This window comes from Panicum virgatum, chromosome 1N (assembly GCF_016808335.1).
Source record: "Panicum virgatum strain AP13 chromosome 1N, P.virgatum_v5, whole genome shotgun sequence".
Taxonomy (NCBI): Eukaryota; Viridiplantae; Streptophyta; class Magnoliopsida; order Poales; family Poaceae; genus Panicum; species Panicum virgatum.
Window position 1 is genome coordinate 55,331,995 of NC_053145.1, and position 20,856 is coordinate 55,352,850.

Here is a 20,856-nt window from a genome sequence, read left to right on the forward strand (position 1 = left end):
AAGCGTCACTCGGCGGGAGGGTGGTCAGCACTGGCTGAAGGACCATCCCACTCAACAGACCAGCCCGGAGGCAAGGTACACGGCCAAGAAAGACTTGCAAACAGACCTTCAAAGTTAGTCCCTGAAAAACAGTGCCACAAGCAAGGCTGAGTATACTAATACTCAGCCAGACTGACCCGTCACCGGATATAACATAGTCCGATAACTAGACATGCAAGGCTTTTTGGTTGTTGGGGTTTGTTTTGCCAAAAACGCTACTAAATGTTGATCCTTATTTTCATATTTTATTTAGCCATCTTCCAGTTGAATTAACCATTCTAAGTTTGCATCTATCTCTACTCAAGCATGGTAGAGCAATCATTTTAATCAACTAGTAGTATTATCATCATCATGTTCCACTTGTTACTTTGTGTGACCGAAAACATTAAGCAATCTCATACCGTGAGAGGCGGACGATTCTGAATCGAATTTCAACCTGGCCAGGGGAACCTAACACACACGTATGGGAACCAAGTCACCCACACAACTTTTCCCTTTTCTTTCCAGTCCGTGGATCCGGGTCACCCTCCCCGACTAAAGAGTCCGACGTCTCTGCACCCGTATGTCCGGACAAAAATAAAACCTACTTCTACTAAGAGGGTGAAAGGTCGTTCCACTCGCCGGTCCAATGAGGTACTTAAGCTTACCGATTACCATATTTCTCGGCATGTGGCTAGTACTTTCAAACGCTTAACGAAATGAGCCACACACCGCGACCTTAACCATTTTCGACTATACCAGCGGGGTATCACAACTACACAACCCCGCCCGTTGTCCTTATATTTCAGCAGAAATTAAAGTCATTACAATTCCTATTTGCTCGCGAGAGGCAGGAAACCCCTCGACTTCTACCGTACCTAATTAGCATGGCAAATAGTCGATAAAAAGATCCGGGTATCAAACATAGGTACCTAGGGATCATGCATCTAAGATTTTCGATCAACGCCTAGAAAACTTAAATGCTTGAAATAAAATTATTACAACACATTATAAATAGCTAGATGAATAATAACTCGGAAAATAGTGGGATTATGCACCGGGGCTTGCCTTTTTGTGCACTGTTCAAAAGTAGCCTTGGGCTCTTCCGAACATTGGTTCGGGTCTTGATTCAAGTCAGTATAATTAAGAGAGACACTCTCCGGAGTGGCAGTATTCGCGGGCACCAACTCGTAATCACCGTCGAGTAGATTTATCGTTTCTATATGCATGCAGAAATGATATTGTTACAATATGATATAAACATATTTCTTTCCTTCACTATAAAGTTGTAGTCCGGTATAGCATGTGTTTGTTGTGGTGGTCTTAGTTAACTTTATTTTCTGGGCAATCGTTTATAGATTAGTTCTTAAATTCACTTTACTTCATAAAAGAGCTGTGTGGCGGGTTTTATATTAAATGTAAACACCTAGTTGTTTGGCTATTTAACTTCATAAGTTAGGATTAGTTTCTGGAGCTAGAATTTTTATGTGAGGTACTTCGTCAACTCAGCTACTCCCAGTAAAAATTTCAACTAAAAACAATAAAGCATCTAGCCATGAAAATTATCCAAAACTGAGCATGTACTAATGAAGATGTATTTATCCAGACTCAACTACACTAGATCTGGAGTTCAAAATTTAACAACATCAACTAGACACGATGTGTGCTGAACTGTAATTTTTCCAAATTTAATCTGCGCACATAACATGAGATATAACATCGGCAAATTTAACATGCATTGATCAAACTTAAATTCTACAAAGAGTTCTACCAGGTTTCTGCACACAAAACTTTTACCAGAGCTTAACTTCTATCTAACCATGGTGTAGTAAAAATATGAAGGATTTTCATCACAATTAAAAATATCAAGGAATAAAACAATGTATACACATGCATTATTATTCGAATTATCAAGTTTGTAGTAAAGCATGTCAAACTTTTTCTATAGCATCTACACACACTGTTTAGTAAAGGAAGCAAAAATCATGAGCATTCCAGCATTATTGTTACCAGGACAAAAATAACAAATCTATTCATGGCATAACATGCACATTTTGTATCTACCGTTATGGTCATCAGATGGATCTCAAATTTTGTAGACATGCATTTATGACTAAAAGAGAGTCCCATAAATATTATTAGATTTTTCTACGCAAAGAAACTATTTATCACAAATAAAGCCTACTCATCAAGCATTAACTCAAATATACAGTTAGACTGATCTAAATTTCTCAAACTTGCGCAACAGTAAGGTTTTAGTGACATCACACAAGGAAAAAGTTTCATACACAAAGCCTCATTATTTCTACCAGCATAAATACATGAGCAATACTAGTAGATTTAGGAATCTTGGAACTTTGACCTAGTTAGTGGTGTCACAAGGCATTCAAATTTTTATGAAGTACTATCCACATTGCAAGACATCACCTAGCCAAAAACCAGCTATGGTTACTGAGCACAACTCCTAGAACATTTAGAGTCTATTTAATCTAACCTTTTTCCTAGATTAAAATGCAGACAGATTCTGAACATGTGCATGTAACAAAACTTGCAGATCTTGTTTAAAGGATTCCAGAACATTTTAGTTTGCATTTTTTCTGATTTTTATACGATTTTCTAGGCATTTTTGAAGTTTGCTGTTTTGAGTTCATTTACAACTTTTCATTTGGACCCCTAAACTTTTGTTTCTTCTCAAGGGAGGTCCCCGGCGGACTTGAACAGAACAGGGGAGGGTTTGTGCGGCGGTTCCCGGCGATGAGAGTCACCGGAGGTAGGGGAAAAGTGGGGGAAAATGGACAGGAGGTCGAGGCGCACCTTCCGGTGGTCTTGGGAGGAGCGGAGGTGGTCCGCAGCGGCGGCTCCACGGAGAGGGGCGGACGGCGACGGGTCTGCTCCGGCGCGGTGGTGCTCTGGCGACGGAAGGAAGGGGCGGCCGGGCTCAGGAGTTTCAGTGGAGCGAGGTGAAGCTAGTGGAGCCGTTGGTTTGGAGAATGTGGGGCGAGGCGATGGCTCCACGGTGGAGCTTGGGTAGCGGCGCTAATGGCAGGCCGCCGGGCGGGCTCACGCGCGAAGTGGCGAGCTGTGCCTTTTATAGGCAAGGAAGGTGGGGGAGGTCGAGCCGGGGGCGAGTTTGCTGGGGAGGACGGTGCTGGGGGAGGCACGCACGGCCGTGGCAGCTCGGCCGGCCATGGCAGTTGCCGTGGTGAGCGCAGGGGAGGGCTGGGCGCGTGTCGAGCTCTTGTGGCGCCAGGAAAGAGTGGGTTTGTGAAACAGGGGGCGCTGGGGGCTGGTTTGGCCAGGGTGAGGCCAAGTGGCCGGGACAGGTGGCCGCGCCGGCGTACGGCGCCGCCGTGGGCACGGTGCAGGAAGGAGCATAGGTAGGAGATGAAGGCAGGGGCAATTTTGTAAATAAATCAAAGTTCAAAAATCAGTTCTGTAATTTCGAATTTTCTCCCTCTTCTGGGCCTCAAATGAAAAAGTGTTGAATACCACTTTTGCTCAGTTTTTCGAGTTCTAGAACTTTTGTGTTATGCACTTTTTCATTAGAGCAATGGTTTGAGAGTTATTTAATTATTTCAAAAACTGCCATTTAAAGTACTTATCATTCCATGTGAGTTTTGGCACTTTTACTCCTAGGCTTCAACTAGACTTTTGTTTAACACGACATGGTGAATATGCCTATTCATTTTCATAGGCTTATTTGCATTGGTTTGAAGTTATTTTAACTTCCTTAACACTAGAAATAGAACTCTTGTTTATTTGAATGTTTAAATTTTGAATTAGCAAAAAGTCTTTTTAAATTAAACTATGTGCCCCAAAAATATGAGTGTGTCTTTATTCTATATTTTTGTGACCAGTTGAGCAAGAAAATTCAAGAATATTAAAGGAACAAGTTTTATATCCACACATACTCATATACAAGGATGCATTATTGTTTTGTATAAATATTTAACATTATGTGCTAAAGGAATGTTTAATCCTTTGTTCGAATTTTTATTTTGTTCCATTACTCTGAGTTTTCATTTGAGAATTAAGTTAATACTAAATATTTTCTTATTGGACCTCCGAGGTAAGTATGGTCTTTATGTCTTCTTTTCGTTAAAAAGATTTTCAACATTTCAAACTACTTGTGCATTGAATATTTGTGGCCTCATTTTATTATTTTGTTTGAACTAGCAGATCTTCAAAAATCATGAATGGTTCCATTAACCATTTCATGTGATGGTTTTCCTGTTTGAATTTGATTTGCATAGAAAGTTTATAGATCATTATGAAAGATGTATTTTAGTGCCTTATTCCCACTCATGTCAAGTCAAGTTTAAAAGTGTACCAAAAATTGTTTTTCAAGCACATTGCACTCAAACACATGCACTCATACATTTACACACAAGTTTGCAAGAACTAGACATAGGGTTCTTATTTAAGTTTTCTTAGCTCATTTGTGTGTGAAGTTATGTTAATTTCCTGGCTTTGGTTAAACTGACACCAGAGGTGTCACAGGCCTGGGATTTTATCGCCGTGCGTGGCACGAACTTGATGTCATAGCCCATAAGCTCGACTGCCCATTTAGAAATCCGTCCTATGGCATCGCAGTTGCGAACAACTTCTCCGAGTGGAAACGAGGTGATGACCGACACCTCGTGCTCGGTGAAATAGTGTTGTAGCTTCTTGGCCGACATGACGACGGCGTAGTGAAGTTTTTGCGTCTGCGGCTACCACAACTTGGTGTCGGTCAGTTCTTCGCTGACGAAGTAAACGGGTCGTTGTACCTTAAGGGCATGTCCCTGTTCTTCCCTTTCGACCACCAAGGCGGCACTGACCACATGGTTTGTGGCTGCCAAGTAGAGCAAAAGGGGTTCGCAGGGGTCCAGTGTGACGAGCACCGGTGGAGAGGATAAGAGAGCCTTGAGGCGGTCGAGGGCCCCGCCTGTGCCTCATCCGTCCAGACAAAGGTGTTGGATTTCTTGAGGAGTTTGTATAGCCGCATGCCTGGCTCTCCCAGTCGGGCGATGAACCGGCTGAGCACCGCCAGGCACCCGGTTAACCTCTGGACGCCCTTAACGCCACGAATGTATCCCATGTTGGTGACGGCTGCGATTTTATCGTGGTTGGCTTCGATGCCACGCTCGGACACCATGTACCCGAGGAGTTTGCCCTTGGGCACACTGAATGTGCATTTCTCAGGATTCAACTTGATGTTGAATCTTTTGAGATTTTCGAACGTGGCCATCAGGGTGGCGACTAGGTCGTCCGCGTGCGGTGTTTTGACGACAATGTCGTCAACGTAGACCGCGACCGTTGCCCGTGGCGGGTCCAGCCGGTCGGGGTCGATTGGCGGATTGATCTGGTCGGAAAAGCAGGCTTGCATGCATCGCTAGTATGTTGCCCCTGTGTTCTTGAGACCGAACGGCATCGACACATAGCAGTACGAGCCAAACGGTGTGATGAAGGATGTCGCGAGCTGGTTGGATTCCTTCATCGCTATCTGGTGATAGCCCGAGTAGGCGTCTAGGAAAGACAAGATTTCGCACCCGGAGGTGGAGTCAATTATCTGATCTATCCTAGGCAAAGGAAAAGGGTCTTTGGGGCATGCCTTGTTCAGGCTGGTGTAATCAACACACATCCTCCATTGACCAGTTTTCTTTTTACAAGGACTGGGTTAGAGAGCCAGTCGGAGTGGTAGACTTTCTTGATGAAGCCAGCAGCTAATAGCTTAACTATCTCCTCTCCTATGGCCCTGCGCCTCACGTCGTCGAAGCGGCACAGTCGTTGCTGGACGGGCTTGGATCCCGGCAAAATACGGAGCTCGTGCTCGGCGACCTCCCTTGGGATGCCCGGCATATCGGACGGCTTCTAGGCAAAAGTGTCCTTGTTGGCGCGGAGGAAGTCGACGAGCGCGTGTTCCTATTTGGCCGGCAGCTGGGACCCGATCCACACCGTCTTGGTTGGATCGGCATTGTCGGTGTCCTGACCCGGGGGTCCGGATCCCAACAAGTAAATGCCGTGTGTTTCCTCGTCCCAGATGTTGATGCAAGAGGCAACACAGTAACGCGCGGGTTTATCCTGGTTCCGGCCACGGGGCCGTACGTCCAGCAAAGGGGTGTGCGAGGGCACTGTATTATCTTGCACCCGGAGTGCTTGTAGTAGGGGGTACAAGCGAGGCGAGAGAGGGAGGGAAGCTCCCAAGTCTCCACTAGAAGAGGAGTCAGTTGAGGTGAGAGCTCAGTGGTGCTGAGAGGTGACGATGATCGTGAATGTGGATGACTGTGTTGCTGATGTCCCGAACGTCCCCCTTTCAAGGAAGCCTGCCTCCTCCTTTTATAGTCACAAGGAGGGACGGTGTACATGAGTAGGGGAACGTGAAAGTCGTCGTCTTCCCCCGAATCGCGGGGGGTGCAGTGGTCGAACACTGCGGGAAGTACACTGTGGGGCATGGCGTCGGGCGTGGCTATCGTCCTGGATGTCGTCCGTGGTCTTGCGGAGATCGCGCCGGCGTCCTACCAACCCCAGCATGCGGCATGGTCGTCACTGTAGGATGTTCAGTCCTCCATATGTGACATCCCGTGGGCCCTGCAGGTCAGGGTCCTGCGTGCTCCAACGGCGGCGGAGCACGCGGCGGTCCCGGACCCCCATGGATAAAGTGCTGGTGCGCGCACTAAGGAGGTCCGAGGGTTGCGTGGAGGTCCCGGACCCCTCGAGGGGGGAGGTCCGGGACTCCGGCCGCGTGTGCTGTGCATTCCTCTTGGTGGGGCACGTGGCGTCGCCAGACCCCTTCCCAAGTAGGAGGTGGGTCCGGGGCCATACGTGTGATGAGGTGGAGTCTGGTCGGCCGGAGTTGGCAGAATAGTACAGGAGCAGTGCCGAGCATGCTGCGTCCCGCGTCGTAGGTCCCACAGTGCTGCCACAGCATTCGGGATGGCGGAGCAGTGGCCGGAGTTGGCGGATGGGACTCCGGTCATAGCCACTGTGGAGAATGGCGGCCTGATGCCGTCTGTCCTGAGCACTGTGGAGGAGTGGTTGACACTTAAAGCCTCCGTACGACGGGCAGGTGAGCGGCAGGGCCCTTTGTCCCTTATGCCGAGGGGTGGCCTCGTGCGAGGCGGAGATGGTTTGCCCGCGCGAGGGTAGGTTCGCTGCCCTCGAGCGAGGCGGAAATGATTTACCCGCTCGAGGGTAGGTTCTCTACCCTCGAGCGAGGCGGAGATGCGGGGCGCAGTCGAGGGGTCTCGACGGGAGCCCTCGAGCGAGGTGGAGATCGTTCCGCGGGCCCGAGAAGGGGGCGAATGGGCCGTATGCTGGGCTTCTTTGAGTTATTTCTGTGACACCCCGGCCCATGGCTTAATAGGATTAAAAAGATACTCATACCAATAAGTTGCAACTTATTTTCCGGAAGCCGGTCTCCAAAGAACTCCGAGGTTAAGCGTGCTTGGCCCAGAGTAATTTGGGGATGGGTGACCGACCGGGAAGTTATTCCCGGGTGCGTACGAGTGAGGACAAAGTGTGCAGAAAAGACATGTGTTGGTCTGTGAGGGCAGTCTATGTCCTAGAAAGCTGTCAGATGTAAGCGGGCCCGGCCTCGGGGAGGCGGGACGTTACAGAATGGTATCAGAGCCGACTCTCGCGGTTTCACGGGCACGTACGGGGGTAAGTGCGGAGGCATGAGCACGGGTGCGTGAGGGCGCAGATGCCACCGGCATGTGCACGGGCGCGTGGCGGGTCAGTGCGTGGGCATCTGGGATGCGCCGTTGGCACTGGACGCACGGACGTGGCATAGGGATCGTTGGCACTGGACGCACGGACGTGGCACATGGGCTGCTGGCACTGGACGTACGGGACGTGGCCAAGAGAGGACGTTCCTAGCTTGGGATTGACCGACGAGGACGTCGGTCTCTTAAGGGGGTGAGTATGTGACACCCCGGCCCAGGGCTTAATAGGATTAATAGGATACTCATACCAACAAGTTGCAACTTTTTTTTCCGGAAGCCGGTCTCCAAAGAACTCCGAGGTTAAGCGTGCTTGGCCCGGAGCAATTTGGGGATGGGTGACCAACCAGGAAGTTATTCCCGGGTGCGCACGAGTGAGGACAAAGTGTGCAGAAAAGACATGTATTGGTCTGTGAGGGCAGTATATGTCCTAGAAAGCTGTCAGATGTAAGCGGGCCCGGCCTCGGGGAGGCGGGACGTTACACTTTCCTTTCTTTCAGATCGGAAGGAGGCCGTGGGCCTTCGTGGGCCCAATTGCCTTAATCATGTGTTTGCGTTTTAGAGTGATCTTAGTACCCCAATTAGGGTGTCCCTAATCGTGATACCCGACAGGCGTTGTCGACCACGATCGTCTTGGTCTCGTTGGTTGAGACGAAGGCCGGTGCCTGGCTAGGCTTGCCAGGGTCAGGGCGGCATTCGGGAGTGGTGGCACGAAGCCGGCCAAGCTCGGCCGAGTTCGCCGCGGTGGTGGCGAGGTCGTAGTACTCGCGGCTGCTGACGTAGGGCTGCTTGAAGGAGCCGCTCACGGTGATGATCCCGTTTGGGCCCGGCAGCTTGAGCTTGAGGTAGGTGTAGTTGGGCACCGCCATGAACTTGGCCTAGGCGGGGCGCCCGAGAATGGCATGGTACACCTGGTCCACCACCTCAAACGTGAGGGTCTTGGTGCGAAAGTTGGCTTTGCTGCCAAACGTAACCGGCAAGTCGATGTTGCCGACCGGGTACGCCTTCATGCCCGGCAGGATGCCGTAGAAGGGGAAGAGGGATTCCCGCAAGCAGCCTCGCGGGATTCCCATGGCTTCCTAGGTATCGACGTAGAGGATGTTGAGGCTGCTGCCTCCGTCCCTCAATACCTTGGACATGCGCATGTTGCTGACGACGGGGTCGACGACGAGAGGATAGCTCACAGGTCGAGAGATGCTTGCCGGATGGTCGTCCTGATCGAAAATAATGGGTGTGGACGCCCACTTCAACTTTCTAGGAATGGAACTTGCGGCAGCACATACCTCGCGGAGCCAAACCTTCTGTAGTCGTCTGGAGCACTCGTCCTCCAGGCCGCCGATGATCACCAAGCACCGATCCACGTCCGGGAACTCTCCATCCGCCAGCTTCCCTCTGTCTTGGTCAGCGTCAGGCCTCTTGTCGCGGCCGTCGCCGTCGGTCTTGACTGTCCTGCGGAGGAGGCGCTTCATCATATCGCAGTCCTAAACTTGTGGTTCACCGGATAGCCATGGTTGGTGCTTGGCTTTTCCAGGAGTTGGCTGAAGTGGTCGTTTCTCGGCGGGCGCTTATCTTGGCGTTCTGTTGCTGCAACCTCACCGGCAGTGGGAGGTCGACAGTTCTTCTTGCTCTTCCTGTCCTCGCTGCTCGAGGAAGGCCTGTCGCGGTCACGTTGCTTTTCTTTCGCCGCGTGCTGGTAGCGCTCGAAGACGGCCCCAACCGCCTCCTCGCTGGAGGCGTGGCTGGTGGCGATCTCTAGGAGCTCGTGCATAGTGCGCGGCTTCTTGCACCCTAGTTTGTGGACCAGGGTCTTGCAGTGTGTCCCGCTAAGGAGCACGCCGATGGCGTCGGCATCGACGACGCCTGGCAGTGAGTTGCACTGCTTGGAGAAGGGCCAGATGTAGTCACGCAGAGACTCGCCGGGTCCTGCTTGTAGTTCTTGAGATCCCAAGAGTTGCCAGGACGTACGTACGTGCCTTGAAAATTGCCGATGAAGACTCTTTGAAGGTCTGCCCAACTGCCGATGGAGTCGGCGGGCAAGAAGTCCAGCCAGGCGCGGACGTTCTCTCCCAGGCATATAGGGAGGTACTGGATGATGAAGCGGTCGTCGCTTGCCCCTCCGGCCCGGCATGCAAGCCGATAGTCCTCCAGCCATACGCCGGGGTTCGTATCCCCAGTATATTTTACGACGTTCGCCGGCGGCCGGAAGCGTTGAGGGAAAGGCGGCCGGAAGCGTTGAGGGAAAGGCACCCCCCGGATCGCTCTGGAGAAGGCATTTGGCCCGGTGGGGTCCGGGCTCGTACTCCGGTCGCGATCCACGTCGGGGTCGCAGGGGCGTCCCTCGCGCCGAAGCGGTGAACACTCTGGGTTGGGCGCGTATGCCCGCGCATCTTCTGCTCGAGCGGCCGCACGGTCAATGTCGGCGTGGTGCCTCGCCTGCCGCCGGCCTCGGATCACGCTGCGCGCGTTGTAGTTGGGACCGACGCGGTCGTGAATCGGTGGCCTTGGCGGGAGAGGGGCGGATGCCGCCGCTGGGGCTGGCGCGCCGCCCGCGTCAGGCTGCCGTGCAGGTGGGGCGCGCTGTACTTCAGATGGCTCTCGCCCACTGTGGCTCGCGCCGCCGGCGGGACACGAGGCAGCGGCCTACCGACGGTTTAGCGAGGAGCTCTCCACCTGTTGGACGGCGGCGAGTTCCACCAAGTTTCTCACATGGCGGTGACGGTCCCTTTGGGCCGGATCCTCCGGCTCTGGCAGCGTCTGCAGAAGGATTGCGGCCGCTGCGATGTTCTGGCCTGCACGGAACTCTTGCAGGAGTTGCATGCGGGCGTCGTTGATGATATCGTGGTTGACCCTGTGTGCACGCCGGTGTGCGGAACCCGCGAGGTTCATACCTTTAGACCCAGAGGGGGGCCGCAGATTCTGGTCCGCTGGGGTGTGCGTCTGCTCGGACGGCACCAACTCTGGCGGCGGGTCGCCGTCGGCCATGGCGCACATGTGTGGTGGTGCGGATGTGCCCTCTAGGCGGTTGTCCCCCGTGCTAAAGGAATCGCTCAGGGGATCCTCATAGCATAGGAGATCGTGGACGGAATCAGGGTAGCTTTTCGTCATGCCCACGAACTGTGAAGCGGTCTGGAACCCTTGAGCGGCTTTGTGCACCTCCCGAGCGTAGACGCTCGCGGCGTTGCATAAGCCGAACGGAAGTCGCTCTGAGAACGAGCGGGGTGTCGAGAGCGAAGGCCCGCCCACGAGCTGTCGAGATACATTGGCCAGAGAAAAGAGGGCCAAGTTGACGTCCTCGACGGCGGGGTTGGAGGCCATCATGAGCGCGATGCGGAGGAGCACCGCGCGGGTTGGCTACGATGGCCCACGCTTCTTGATGCGCCAGCGAACTGATTGCCGACGCCTCAGGTTGCGAGGCTTCGGGGGAGCAGAGGGCTCCTCTGTGTCCGCCGGAGCGGTTTCCTTCTCATGGAGGTGCAGTGCGCCGAGCTAGTCGGTGACGAACTCCAGACTTCCGAACTGGAAGGTCTGGGTAGGCGGGAACGGTGGAGGTGCCCACAATCCGTTGCGGGGGATCGCGGGGAACTCCAGGGAGCCGAAACAGATTGTCTTGCCGCGGCTCGCCGCCGGAGCAGTGAATGGGGTGATCGAAACCATCCGATCGCCGAAGCAGTGAACGCACAAAGCGCTCCCCACAGACGGCGTCAAAACTGTCACTACGGGAAATGGGCGACTACAAAACTACTTGATTGCTCGTTTGTTGTGCGTTTGATCGGATATGGTCTAGCACGCAAGGACTCAAGGATTTAGACTGGTTCGGGACTAAAATGCCCTACGTTCAGTATGGGGGTGGTGTTCTTGCTCTATTGCTCTCGAGCCCAGGTGCTCAAAGTTCAGAGGGGATCTTACAAGCTGTTCAAGCAGTGTCGAACCCGTCAGAGTCCAACCCTTTCCTACGTGTGGGGCTTTCCCTTTTATAGTCCAAGGTGGGGCCCCCATTTACAGATATCTAGCGTTGTGTCTTGACAATGCCGGGGTGCAATTCGTCCTTGTCAGTCGTCGGGGCCCACTCGGTCGGTCGGGAGTGGGCAGGCTTGATCCTGGCGATCTTCTGGGGCAAGGGATGATCCTGGCGATCTTCTTGGACGATGCGTTCCCCCGGTGTTGTCCCATACTGGCTCAGTCGGGGCGGCGCGGCCATTCGGATGGTCGTTCGGGGGTCTCCTCTGGTCTTGTCCGCCGAAGTCTGTGTTCCTTACCTGCGGGGCTATCTTACGTAGCTCTGTCACCGGACGGCGCGCCTGGTAAGGGGTGTCTTACCGAGGTCTGCCCGGTGGCGTTCGGTCACACTCGCTGGCGTAATGAGGTGGTGCACAGATGCAACCATCATTACGGCGAGGGGAGGCAGCGTCTGCGGATGCCCCTCCTATTGTGTCGCGGGGCCCGTGCGAGCGGCGCTATCCCCTTGTCAGGGAGTCCTGCTGGCTTAGCCCTTGCCGCAAGATAAGGATGGCTGGCGTCTCGGGGCTTGCACGGAGCCTATCTTGGCCGACACGCCTGTCAGGAGGCGTGGCGCCCTTGGAGCGCACGTCCCGGGGTCACCGGCATGGCTCTGACCCGGGGTGCTAGGTCGGGGGGCCGCCACGTGTCCCGGGGGGTCGGGCTCCCGGACCTGTTGGCTTAGCAGCGAAGGCAGTTCCCCGCGCGGGTTAGCGAGTCGTCCCGTTCTTGGCCCAATAGGTTTGCGGGGCCTTCTTTTACAAGAGTCGGGCCCGTTAGGGGTCCTGGGTTTGTATCCTAGTCATGTTGAAACCGAGCAATTTTGGCCCTTGGGTAGTTTCTAAGGTGGTTTTGTATTTTTTTAAAAAAAATAAAAAAATCTTATTACCTTTTATAAAATCAGAAAAATATGAAACTAGTACCAATTTTTTAATAAAAATGTAATATTTTTATTATTGCTCTATTTGAATCTTAGTTATTTAAAAATAATAGACATAATTACAAGCAACTAAATACTATGAAAATAAAAAATTGAATCTGAATAACTGACTGTACCAATAGATAGGTTACATTTTTAGAAAAATTCTATCCATTTTGTACTTTTTTATTTAAATGAATTACTTATAAATTTTTAGTCTAAATTTGAGTATTTTTAATTCTCACAAAATAGAAAACCACCCAAATTTGCCCGGTTCAACAGTTGGATGGTCGTTGTTATCCGGATGGTCGTTGTTATCCGGTTTTGTAGTTAAAGGTTGAAAATTGAATTTTTATGATAGTTCAAGTGTGTAAAGCGGATTTCCCCTTTTTTTAGATTAAGACTCCTCATGATTATACAGCTGAAATCACTTGAGTGGAAGCTCAGAAATGCATCTGATGGCCTAGTTATACGACTGTATTTTTGTGAAACGTAAATACATGTTGAACGCTAGCTTGGACCTGCAGCCTGTAATATAGCGCAAGGCCTGTATTTTACAAGTCTATTTACAAAAATTCGCACCATGCAATGTGAACACGAGCAAGTTCAGGACTCCAAACTTCTCTGAAGCGATCCAAATGGCCGAACCAGGGAGAAGGCAGAATCCATTTCCAGTTAGAGTGAACCGCGAGCAGTCGCGTTTCGGAAAATGTCCCCAAGCACGCCGTCCATTTCCAACCCTTCAGATATTTGCCTGAATGGATCCCGATGGCAGTCAGAGTCGAGGAGCAGGTCCAGAAAATTGACCCGGACTAGTCCCCAGAGCCCCACACCGTTATGGAACCCGGCAGATTTTACTCCTGCTGGCGGCTGGCCCTTCTTGACTCTATCAACCAGTTGCGGCGCAGAAGAACGGCGAGCGCCGAGAAGACTCGAATTGTAGGCACGACTCGAGGACTGGGCGACTGGCTGTCGTCGCCGGTTTAGCCAAACGGATGGAGAAAACGATCTGCCGGCGATCGGGCGATGGCCGGCACGGCCGCACGGGTACGGCAAGTGGCAGACCTCTCGCCGGCGTGCCGCCGGCGAACGAAGTTGCCGGAGCACCCAACAACAGGCCTCTCGCCTCGGTCCGGCAACAAGGTATAGCAAAAGTCCGGCGCGCGGCCAGCGAATCCAATCGGAAACAGGCCGAGACGTGAGGCCGGCCCACGAGAGCCCAAAACCCCTCTGCTCCCACCATCTTTGACCGGGTCCCCCCCTGGCGACGTCGTCTTCCTTCCCCAGTCCCATCCATCCCATGCGCCCGCTCCTCTTCCTCCTCCCTCCCTCCTCCATCTCACCCGCCCCTCTCACCGCCTTGTTAATTTTTCGCCCCCGTCTTTGAACGCCGCGGCCTCCATCTCCACCCCTCCCTGGCCTCCTCGCCCCCCTCCGATCCCGCGCCCGCCTATAAATCCCGCCACCGCAGCCGCAGCCGCCGCAGCGGACCCCGCAAGCGCCCGCACAGCTCGCTGCTGCTTCCCCTCCCCGCCGCGCCCTGTCGTTCTCCCGTCGGCCCGGGGCGGAAGGGGGTTCTCGCGAGGCGGTCGGGCGGGCGGGCAGGCGGGGATTGCTCGGGTCGGGAGCCCCCCGCGCGATGGCGAAGCTGTACGTGCAGGCGTTCCCGCCCGCGGATCTGAACAAGAACACCGAGTGGTTCATGTACCCGGGCGTCTGGACGACCTACATCCTCATCCTCTTCTTCTCCTGGCTCCTCGTCCTCTCCGTCTTCGGCTGCACCCCCGGCACGGCGTGGACCGTCGTCAACCTCTTCCACTTCGCGGTAACCGCCTCTCCCGATCCCTTCCTTGGCCTCCCACGCCTCGTGCGCGCGCGCGTGCGGGGTCCCGGTTCGCTGCTGAATTCGTGACGGCCGGAGTCCCTTCGCGGATCTGGACTCCTCGAGAGGCTGTGACGGATGCCTCCGTCCGACCAGCTGTGGGTTTCATGGAGGGCGTTAATGCGACCGTCCTGTGCGGCTGGTGCTTGTACGGTGTTTGCTCACGTATGCCGCGCTAAGCTTGTTTCGTGGTCCCGCAATCGACAAATGGATTGATGAGGACATCCAAACATCTAGGAGTGTGTACTTTAGGTCCTTCCACCTGGCAGAATTCGGTTGAGTAGTTGTTTGTGTACGTGAACTTTTGGTATGCCTCGGTTGTTATAGTTGGGATTGGCCGGTAACTTGTGAATTTCATGGTGCTTCAAAATAAATTGTTTCTGTTCAGAGCAGTGAGCGTGTAGTCTAGAACACAAACAAATATTCATGTTGCCATCAATTGTGGGAACAACCTTGATGGCTTTCCACACCTGCGCTCGGTTAATATCTGGTTCAAATTGATTGAGTTCTATCATTACGGAGGGAAAGGGAGGTTTGTAACTCATACTGACCGAAGGCCAAATTAACATAAATACCCAGATTGATGACATTGCTACTTGTTCTGTTAGTTTCACATGTAGCCCAGTCAGTTTGTTCAGGAACATATTGTACATTTGTACACAGTACTGTAAAATCACACATTAATGTTGTTGCTTCGGATGATTAAAGTTCTCATATAAAGCCAATCGAGATAACATTGCAAGTTGGTATCAGTGGAATCTCTACTTCGTTAGCATGCTGGTGTTTTAAATGTTTCATGATATCTTTAAAAGAAGCAGCAATACAATGCGTACGCATTAGCCATTAGTACAAGGTGCAGTTTCTTGAAGTTTAATATACTGTCTCTTAAACATTTCTCTGTGTGACTTCCTCCAACTAACTTTCTTTCCTGAATGTTCTTCTATTGAAATATTGAATCCTATTTTTTAGATCACATACCACTTTTTCCATTGGAAGAAAGGAACACCTTTTGCTGATGACCAGGGAATGTACAATGCATTGACTTGGTGGGAACAAATGGACAATGGCAAACAGCTTACTCGTAACAGGAAGTTCCTCATTGTCGTTCCTGTAGTCCTGTAAGTACTACCTGCTATTTTTTCTGTTCCATTTGATTTTCATTGCTTAATCCTTATGGCTAAATTTAGGAGAAATACTATGTGATATACACACTCACGATGTTTCCTTGACCTAGATCACAATGTCGCGATAGATATTTGAAACTGCTAGATGCTGATTTCTGTAGAATATGATCTATTGTTAACACAACTGAAAATTATAATTTCTTTCCAGTGTATTAGATAATGGATGGGCATTCTATTTTTTGTTTTATAATCTGGATTCATTCCGTGTTGTGTTTTGTTTTTCACTTTTTTCATATATAATTAATTGTCTGTGCACCTCTCTGACGTCGATGTTCTTGTGATGGTTGACTTAATAGGAATATTCCAAAATCAGCATCTTGATCTGAGGCAATTGTAATATTAAGCTAAATTAATATACTCCATTAGTGCACTACATGTTCCTTTAAAAAAAGATTCTGCAGTTGCTGCAGTCATATGCCATTTTTCAATCTATTCCACACTAAATTTTTCACGGATACTGTAATCATTATGAACTCAGACCTGTCAATGATATCTTATATTTCAGAAGTTCAATTGTGGCAATTATTTTGGAAAATTTCACTGTTTGCTACCCTATTAGCCCATTTCCAACATTGTTTCATGGAAACCATAATCTGTATGACCCCAGACCTGTCGATAATATATTATATTTTAGAAATGCAATCAAGACCACTATTATAAGAAGTCTTACTCTTTACCCTCATCAACTGTGTTGTTTGAGGTTTGACATATGGTCCATAACCCTATCCTTGCTTTGTAGAAAATTGTAATTTGTAAAGTTTTCTGTGTGTTCTCTAATTCCATTAGTGCGCCATTTCTTTTGCACATATTAGTTTTTTATTTCGTCATTTCCATATCCGCATCTTTTTATGCAAGGAAATCCTGCTACTCAGAGACACACTTTGTGTAGGCAACTGTGAGCTATTTACCCTAATAGTTGACCGTGTTACCATCCCTGAGTAGATATGACATTAAAACCAAAAGAAGGCAGCCACAGCCACATTTTTTTCCCTACAGTGGGCGAACCTGATTAAGGGTTGTTTTCTCTTAACCTACCTACCAAAACGATCAAGTTTTCTGGCAATTGAGGGCCAGGGTTGCTGATCGTGAGAATCCCTGAAGCATCTACAAAGGTACATAATGCCTCCAAAGACTTCTACTAGATAGAAGCGGCAGTCATTAAATCCAGCCAACCTAACCACAGAAGTAACAGGAAACCAAACACGCAACCTCATAGCATAATCCAGAGTTATTGGTGTGCTTCCAACATTACTGTATCAGCACCATCCTGATATCCTCCTGTGTGGCACCTCTTACACCACCGCCTTCAGGACCGCCGCACAAGCCTCCTGTGCCTCTTGATCTCCTGGTTTCTGTAGTGACTACAATGTGCCAGCCACCGCCACATAGTAGTAACTATATGGCCTAGCTGTCCAGTAACATGGAACTAGGATGCCATCTGTTCGTGTAGGTACCCTATTAGTCGTGTTTTAAGAACAGTACCGTAGAAATAGGTCATGGAAAAAAATCTAGTATAAGGTGTGACCTGTTTACATGTGTAACTATTATCATGGTTCTGAAGGGATGAAATGAAAACTTTGCTGCCAATTTAATCCTCTGATGATCTTGTCCTAGGAAAATAGTCATAACTTTGCCCTTCGGAGATTAAAATTTTCTTAATATAGGCTCCTTGCAGAGAGTCAGAAAAATTCCTGTGACAAGACTTACCTTTTTATGCCTGGTAGCTTCTTACTATGACTTTAGCAGCGATTTGATTCTGTTAAACATTATTATGAGCTATCACAAAGGAGACTTTGTGCATGTCCCTTTAATGGTCTCAGTTGTGCAATATGAGTGCCTGATTTACACTCAATATGGAGTGCTGGAGTAGCATTATCTTTTGCTCACCAAAGACAATTATGGTTTCCACGCCCATTTGATGACATTATTCACTTAGGAAAATTGCCTCTACTTGCTATTGCTACTAAGAGGAAAAGGACCATCTTAAATGAATTAAATCATAATATGATATTTTAAGAAATCAAATGTTCACTTTGTGTAGCAGCCACACTTTCTGTTGAAAGCAGCCTAGTTGGCAATTTTGAATCTTGTACTGTGTCCTAAGTTTGGTTCTCGATGCCCACACTTGGAAGCACTGGAAAAAATTTGCTCCTTAGACTTTGTGGTGATCTCTTTCAATTTGGGAAATAATGGTTCTAAATTAGGCTATGTAATTGGCTTTTGTCATTCTACCAGCCTGCCAGTACTCTGGGCCTACAAGCACGAACACATTTTTCTTTCACTGTCAAGAAAGGAACAGACTGCACGTGAAAAACAGCTTGTGTAGCATTAACATAAAGCTATAGTTGATTTTCATGGAATAAGCATCATTATGAATAAAATTGCTTGGGAGATAAACCGTGTTGCCGTGTAAGTGGTGGAGCACATTTTCTAGTTGTAGCGCAGAGTAATTTGAATCTGTCTGCCATAATGTATACTATACTACAATTCAATGCTTTACCTACAGTGGCATAGTATAATCATAATGTTGTTCAGGATAGTGCAATGCTGCAATAGTTCTGACAGATATTGGTCAGCTTGTACACATTAACATTATTGACTGTTCATAATTTCGAGTGTGTTATACAACTGTAGAGCTGTAGAGCAATTAATATAGACTGATCTTTCATGTGACTTCTGCGTTATCCTGTTGCTAATATTTTCAAGCACTGCATCAGATTCACATGCATGCTAGATTGTAGTCAACCCTAAAGAATTACATTACAGACTGCTTTTCACACCCAAGCCCTATTCATTACTATTCTTATGCTAATTGCGAATGAGAAACTTAATGTAAAATCACACTATTTTTAATCATGATGCCACTGATACTTTCAGCTAGATGATGCTTTTTTCACTAAATAATAATTGTCACTAAATGCAGCTTGTTTTTTCCCCACATTTCCTTGACAGGTATCTGATAGCTTTGCACACCACAGACTACCAACAACCTATGCTCTTTCTCAATACCCTCGCGGTTAGCGTGCTTGTGGTCGCAAAATTACCGAATATGCACAAGGTTCGGATTTTTGGAATAAATGCTGAGAACTAAGCAGCAGCATCCTTCAGCAGACATCTACCTATATGCTTTCTCAGAGTGGTCTGTATGTTCCCCTTCTAGTGCTTAGTTGGGCTCATGGGAGTACCAGTGAGTAGTGTTTAAAAGTTGTTAGCAGATGGGCCTTGGTCGTTGTATAGAGAAATGCTCAGAGGCTGGAAATGTGGCTGCTGTACATTTGACGTGCACGGATTCTGTAGACTCTTAATGTTGCTATATGCTTTGTTGCAAGCATCTGTCAGTTGCTACATGTACAGTATCATATTCTTCGAGAGCAATATTTCCTCAGCTACCATAAATCCAAGATAGCAATACTGTACTGCCTGTCTCTATGGTGATGATGGATACAGGGGCAAAATTATTACAAACAGTTTGCATAGGCCATTGAGAATTCCTGTTTTTTTGTTTTTTTTTTCTGTGCGTGTGTGGGGAAACTTTGCCTAACATTGGCACAAACGAATCAGATGAATCATGCTCCGAGTCGTATGTCACGAGACTCCACTCTGAATTTGTTGGTGAAAAACCCGTCTGGGCTTAGTTGGTATGTCAATTGCTTGCATTGTCTTGGTGAAGGTTGAATTCAGGCATGGAGTGCAGAGTGCTGAGAGCAAGCAACTCCTGCCGGACGAAGGTTGAATTCCGGCATGAACCTAGCAGTTACCAACTTACCATCAGCCATCAGAAGGTGGCTTCCTTCCGGACGAAGTCTAGCAGAGTGACCCGCCACGCGGTAACAGTAACGTCCACTGCAAGACTCGCGTGTTGCACAACGCCGGCTCTAGCCAGCACAGGTATCGACGAGCTGACGAGGCGAGACAGGTTCGCTGTCGTCTTTGGACTCATCAGAGAGCCCGGCCGGCCGGCTGCTGGCTCACGCCTTCTCAACGAAGTCGCTAGCAAATTCGCTTCGTCTATCGATCGGCCATGACATCGCCGGGCGGCCGACCGAGGTGAATGGAGCGGCTTTTCCGCTGCCGGCCGGCCCGGCCGGGGTCCGCCGGGATCGCGGTGTCCGCCAATGCCAGTGCGCGGGCGACGGTGAATGAGAGCGCTGGCAGTGCCATCGCCCGCGATTCCCTGCGGGTGGCACGCGTTTTCACCGAGACGGGGAAACTTGCCCGACCTTTTCTCCCTGCCACAGTGCGAGGCATGCTTCCCCTCTCCCCGTCTTTATCAAGTCACCTGCCGAGCAACTACAGTCTACAGTCCGCGCATGAAACATGTTTCTTTTTGGCAAAAGCATGCGCTCCAGTGTTCTCGCTGTTTCTTTCTTTCTTTTTTACTGTGAAGGGCGACACGCGACAGTGAGCTGCTCACATTGACACAGGAGAAATGCCACATCGTTTGCAGTATGGACTGAAGCGGTGAAGCATCTACCCGACCGAGACTCCTGCCGGTTCGTACTGAAAAACAAAACTGGTGGAGAAATTAGCTAGTGGATCTTCCAGCACGAGCTGCTGCAGCGAGTAATGGCGTTCAGCTCTCAGCTGCACACCAGCTGCTCAGTGCTGACTCCCGAGGTTCCATGATTGTGCTGCTCCAGCCATTGCTGCCACGAAGGAGAACATGTCTAAATGGACAGCAGCGGCATGCACCGGCACATGCATGCACGCCGGTCCTTGCTGACAGGAGCAACATTGCCCGCGCTGCATCACAATGGCCGCCCGGTAGCCAGCCTTCCACTTGTGTGTAGTCTGCCGTTTTTATGCTTGCACAGGAAGTGTTCTGCTCGTCTCGTATAGATCACGTCCCTGCTGCCAAGGGTGGACGCAGGATACATTTCCTCGTCTGCCTTCCCCTTTTCCAGGCCTTCCTCCTTTCTGTCCTTTATTTTTCTCTTACTTATCATTCCTCTTCCCTCTCTCTTCTCTCCATGGTGCATGTAAATGGTTATATATGAAAAATGCAAGATGATGATACTAAATATGTGGTCTATTGAGATCATACACAGAGCAAAAATAAGGATAAACTTCGACAGAAAATTTTCCACTGGAAACTACGACATGGACTTTTTTTCATGTTTGAATATACCTTTGGATATTCTATTGATGCTTAAA

General features: G+C 49.8%; 1 protein-coding gene across 1 annotated transcript; it reads left to right on the forward strand.

Annotated features, from left to right (window-relative positions):
- Nucleotides 1–13,939: 13,939 nt before the first annotated feature.
- LOC120656783 (ORM1-like protein 3) lies at nt 13,940–19,123 on the forward strand. The gene is made up of 3 exons (XM_039934963.1): nt 13,940–14,461; nt 15,488–15,636; nt 18,655–19,123. Exons 1-3 carry the CDS (start codon nt 14,276–14,278, stop codon nt 18,791–18,793), a joined length of 474 nt encoding a protein of 157 aa, XP_039790897.1. The 5' UTR covers nt 13,940–14,275; the 3' UTR covers nt 18,794–19,123.
- Nucleotides 19,124–20,856: the final 1,733 nt, after the last annotated feature.

Bases quoted from the DNA above. Each gene is read 5' to 3' on its own strand.
- LOC120656783 (XM_039934963.1), top strand. From the start codon at position 14,276: ATGGCGAAGCTGTACGTGCAGGCGTTCCCGCCCGCGGATCTGAACAAG. The intron at 14,462-15,487 runs GTAACCGCCTCT...CCTATTTTTTAG, and splicing joins TCAACCTCTTCCACTTCGCG to ATCACATACCACTTTTTCCA. The intron at 15,637-18,654 runs GTAAGTACTACC...TTTCCTTGACAG, and splicing joins ATTGTCGTTCCTGTAGTCCT to GTATCTGATAGCTTTGCACA.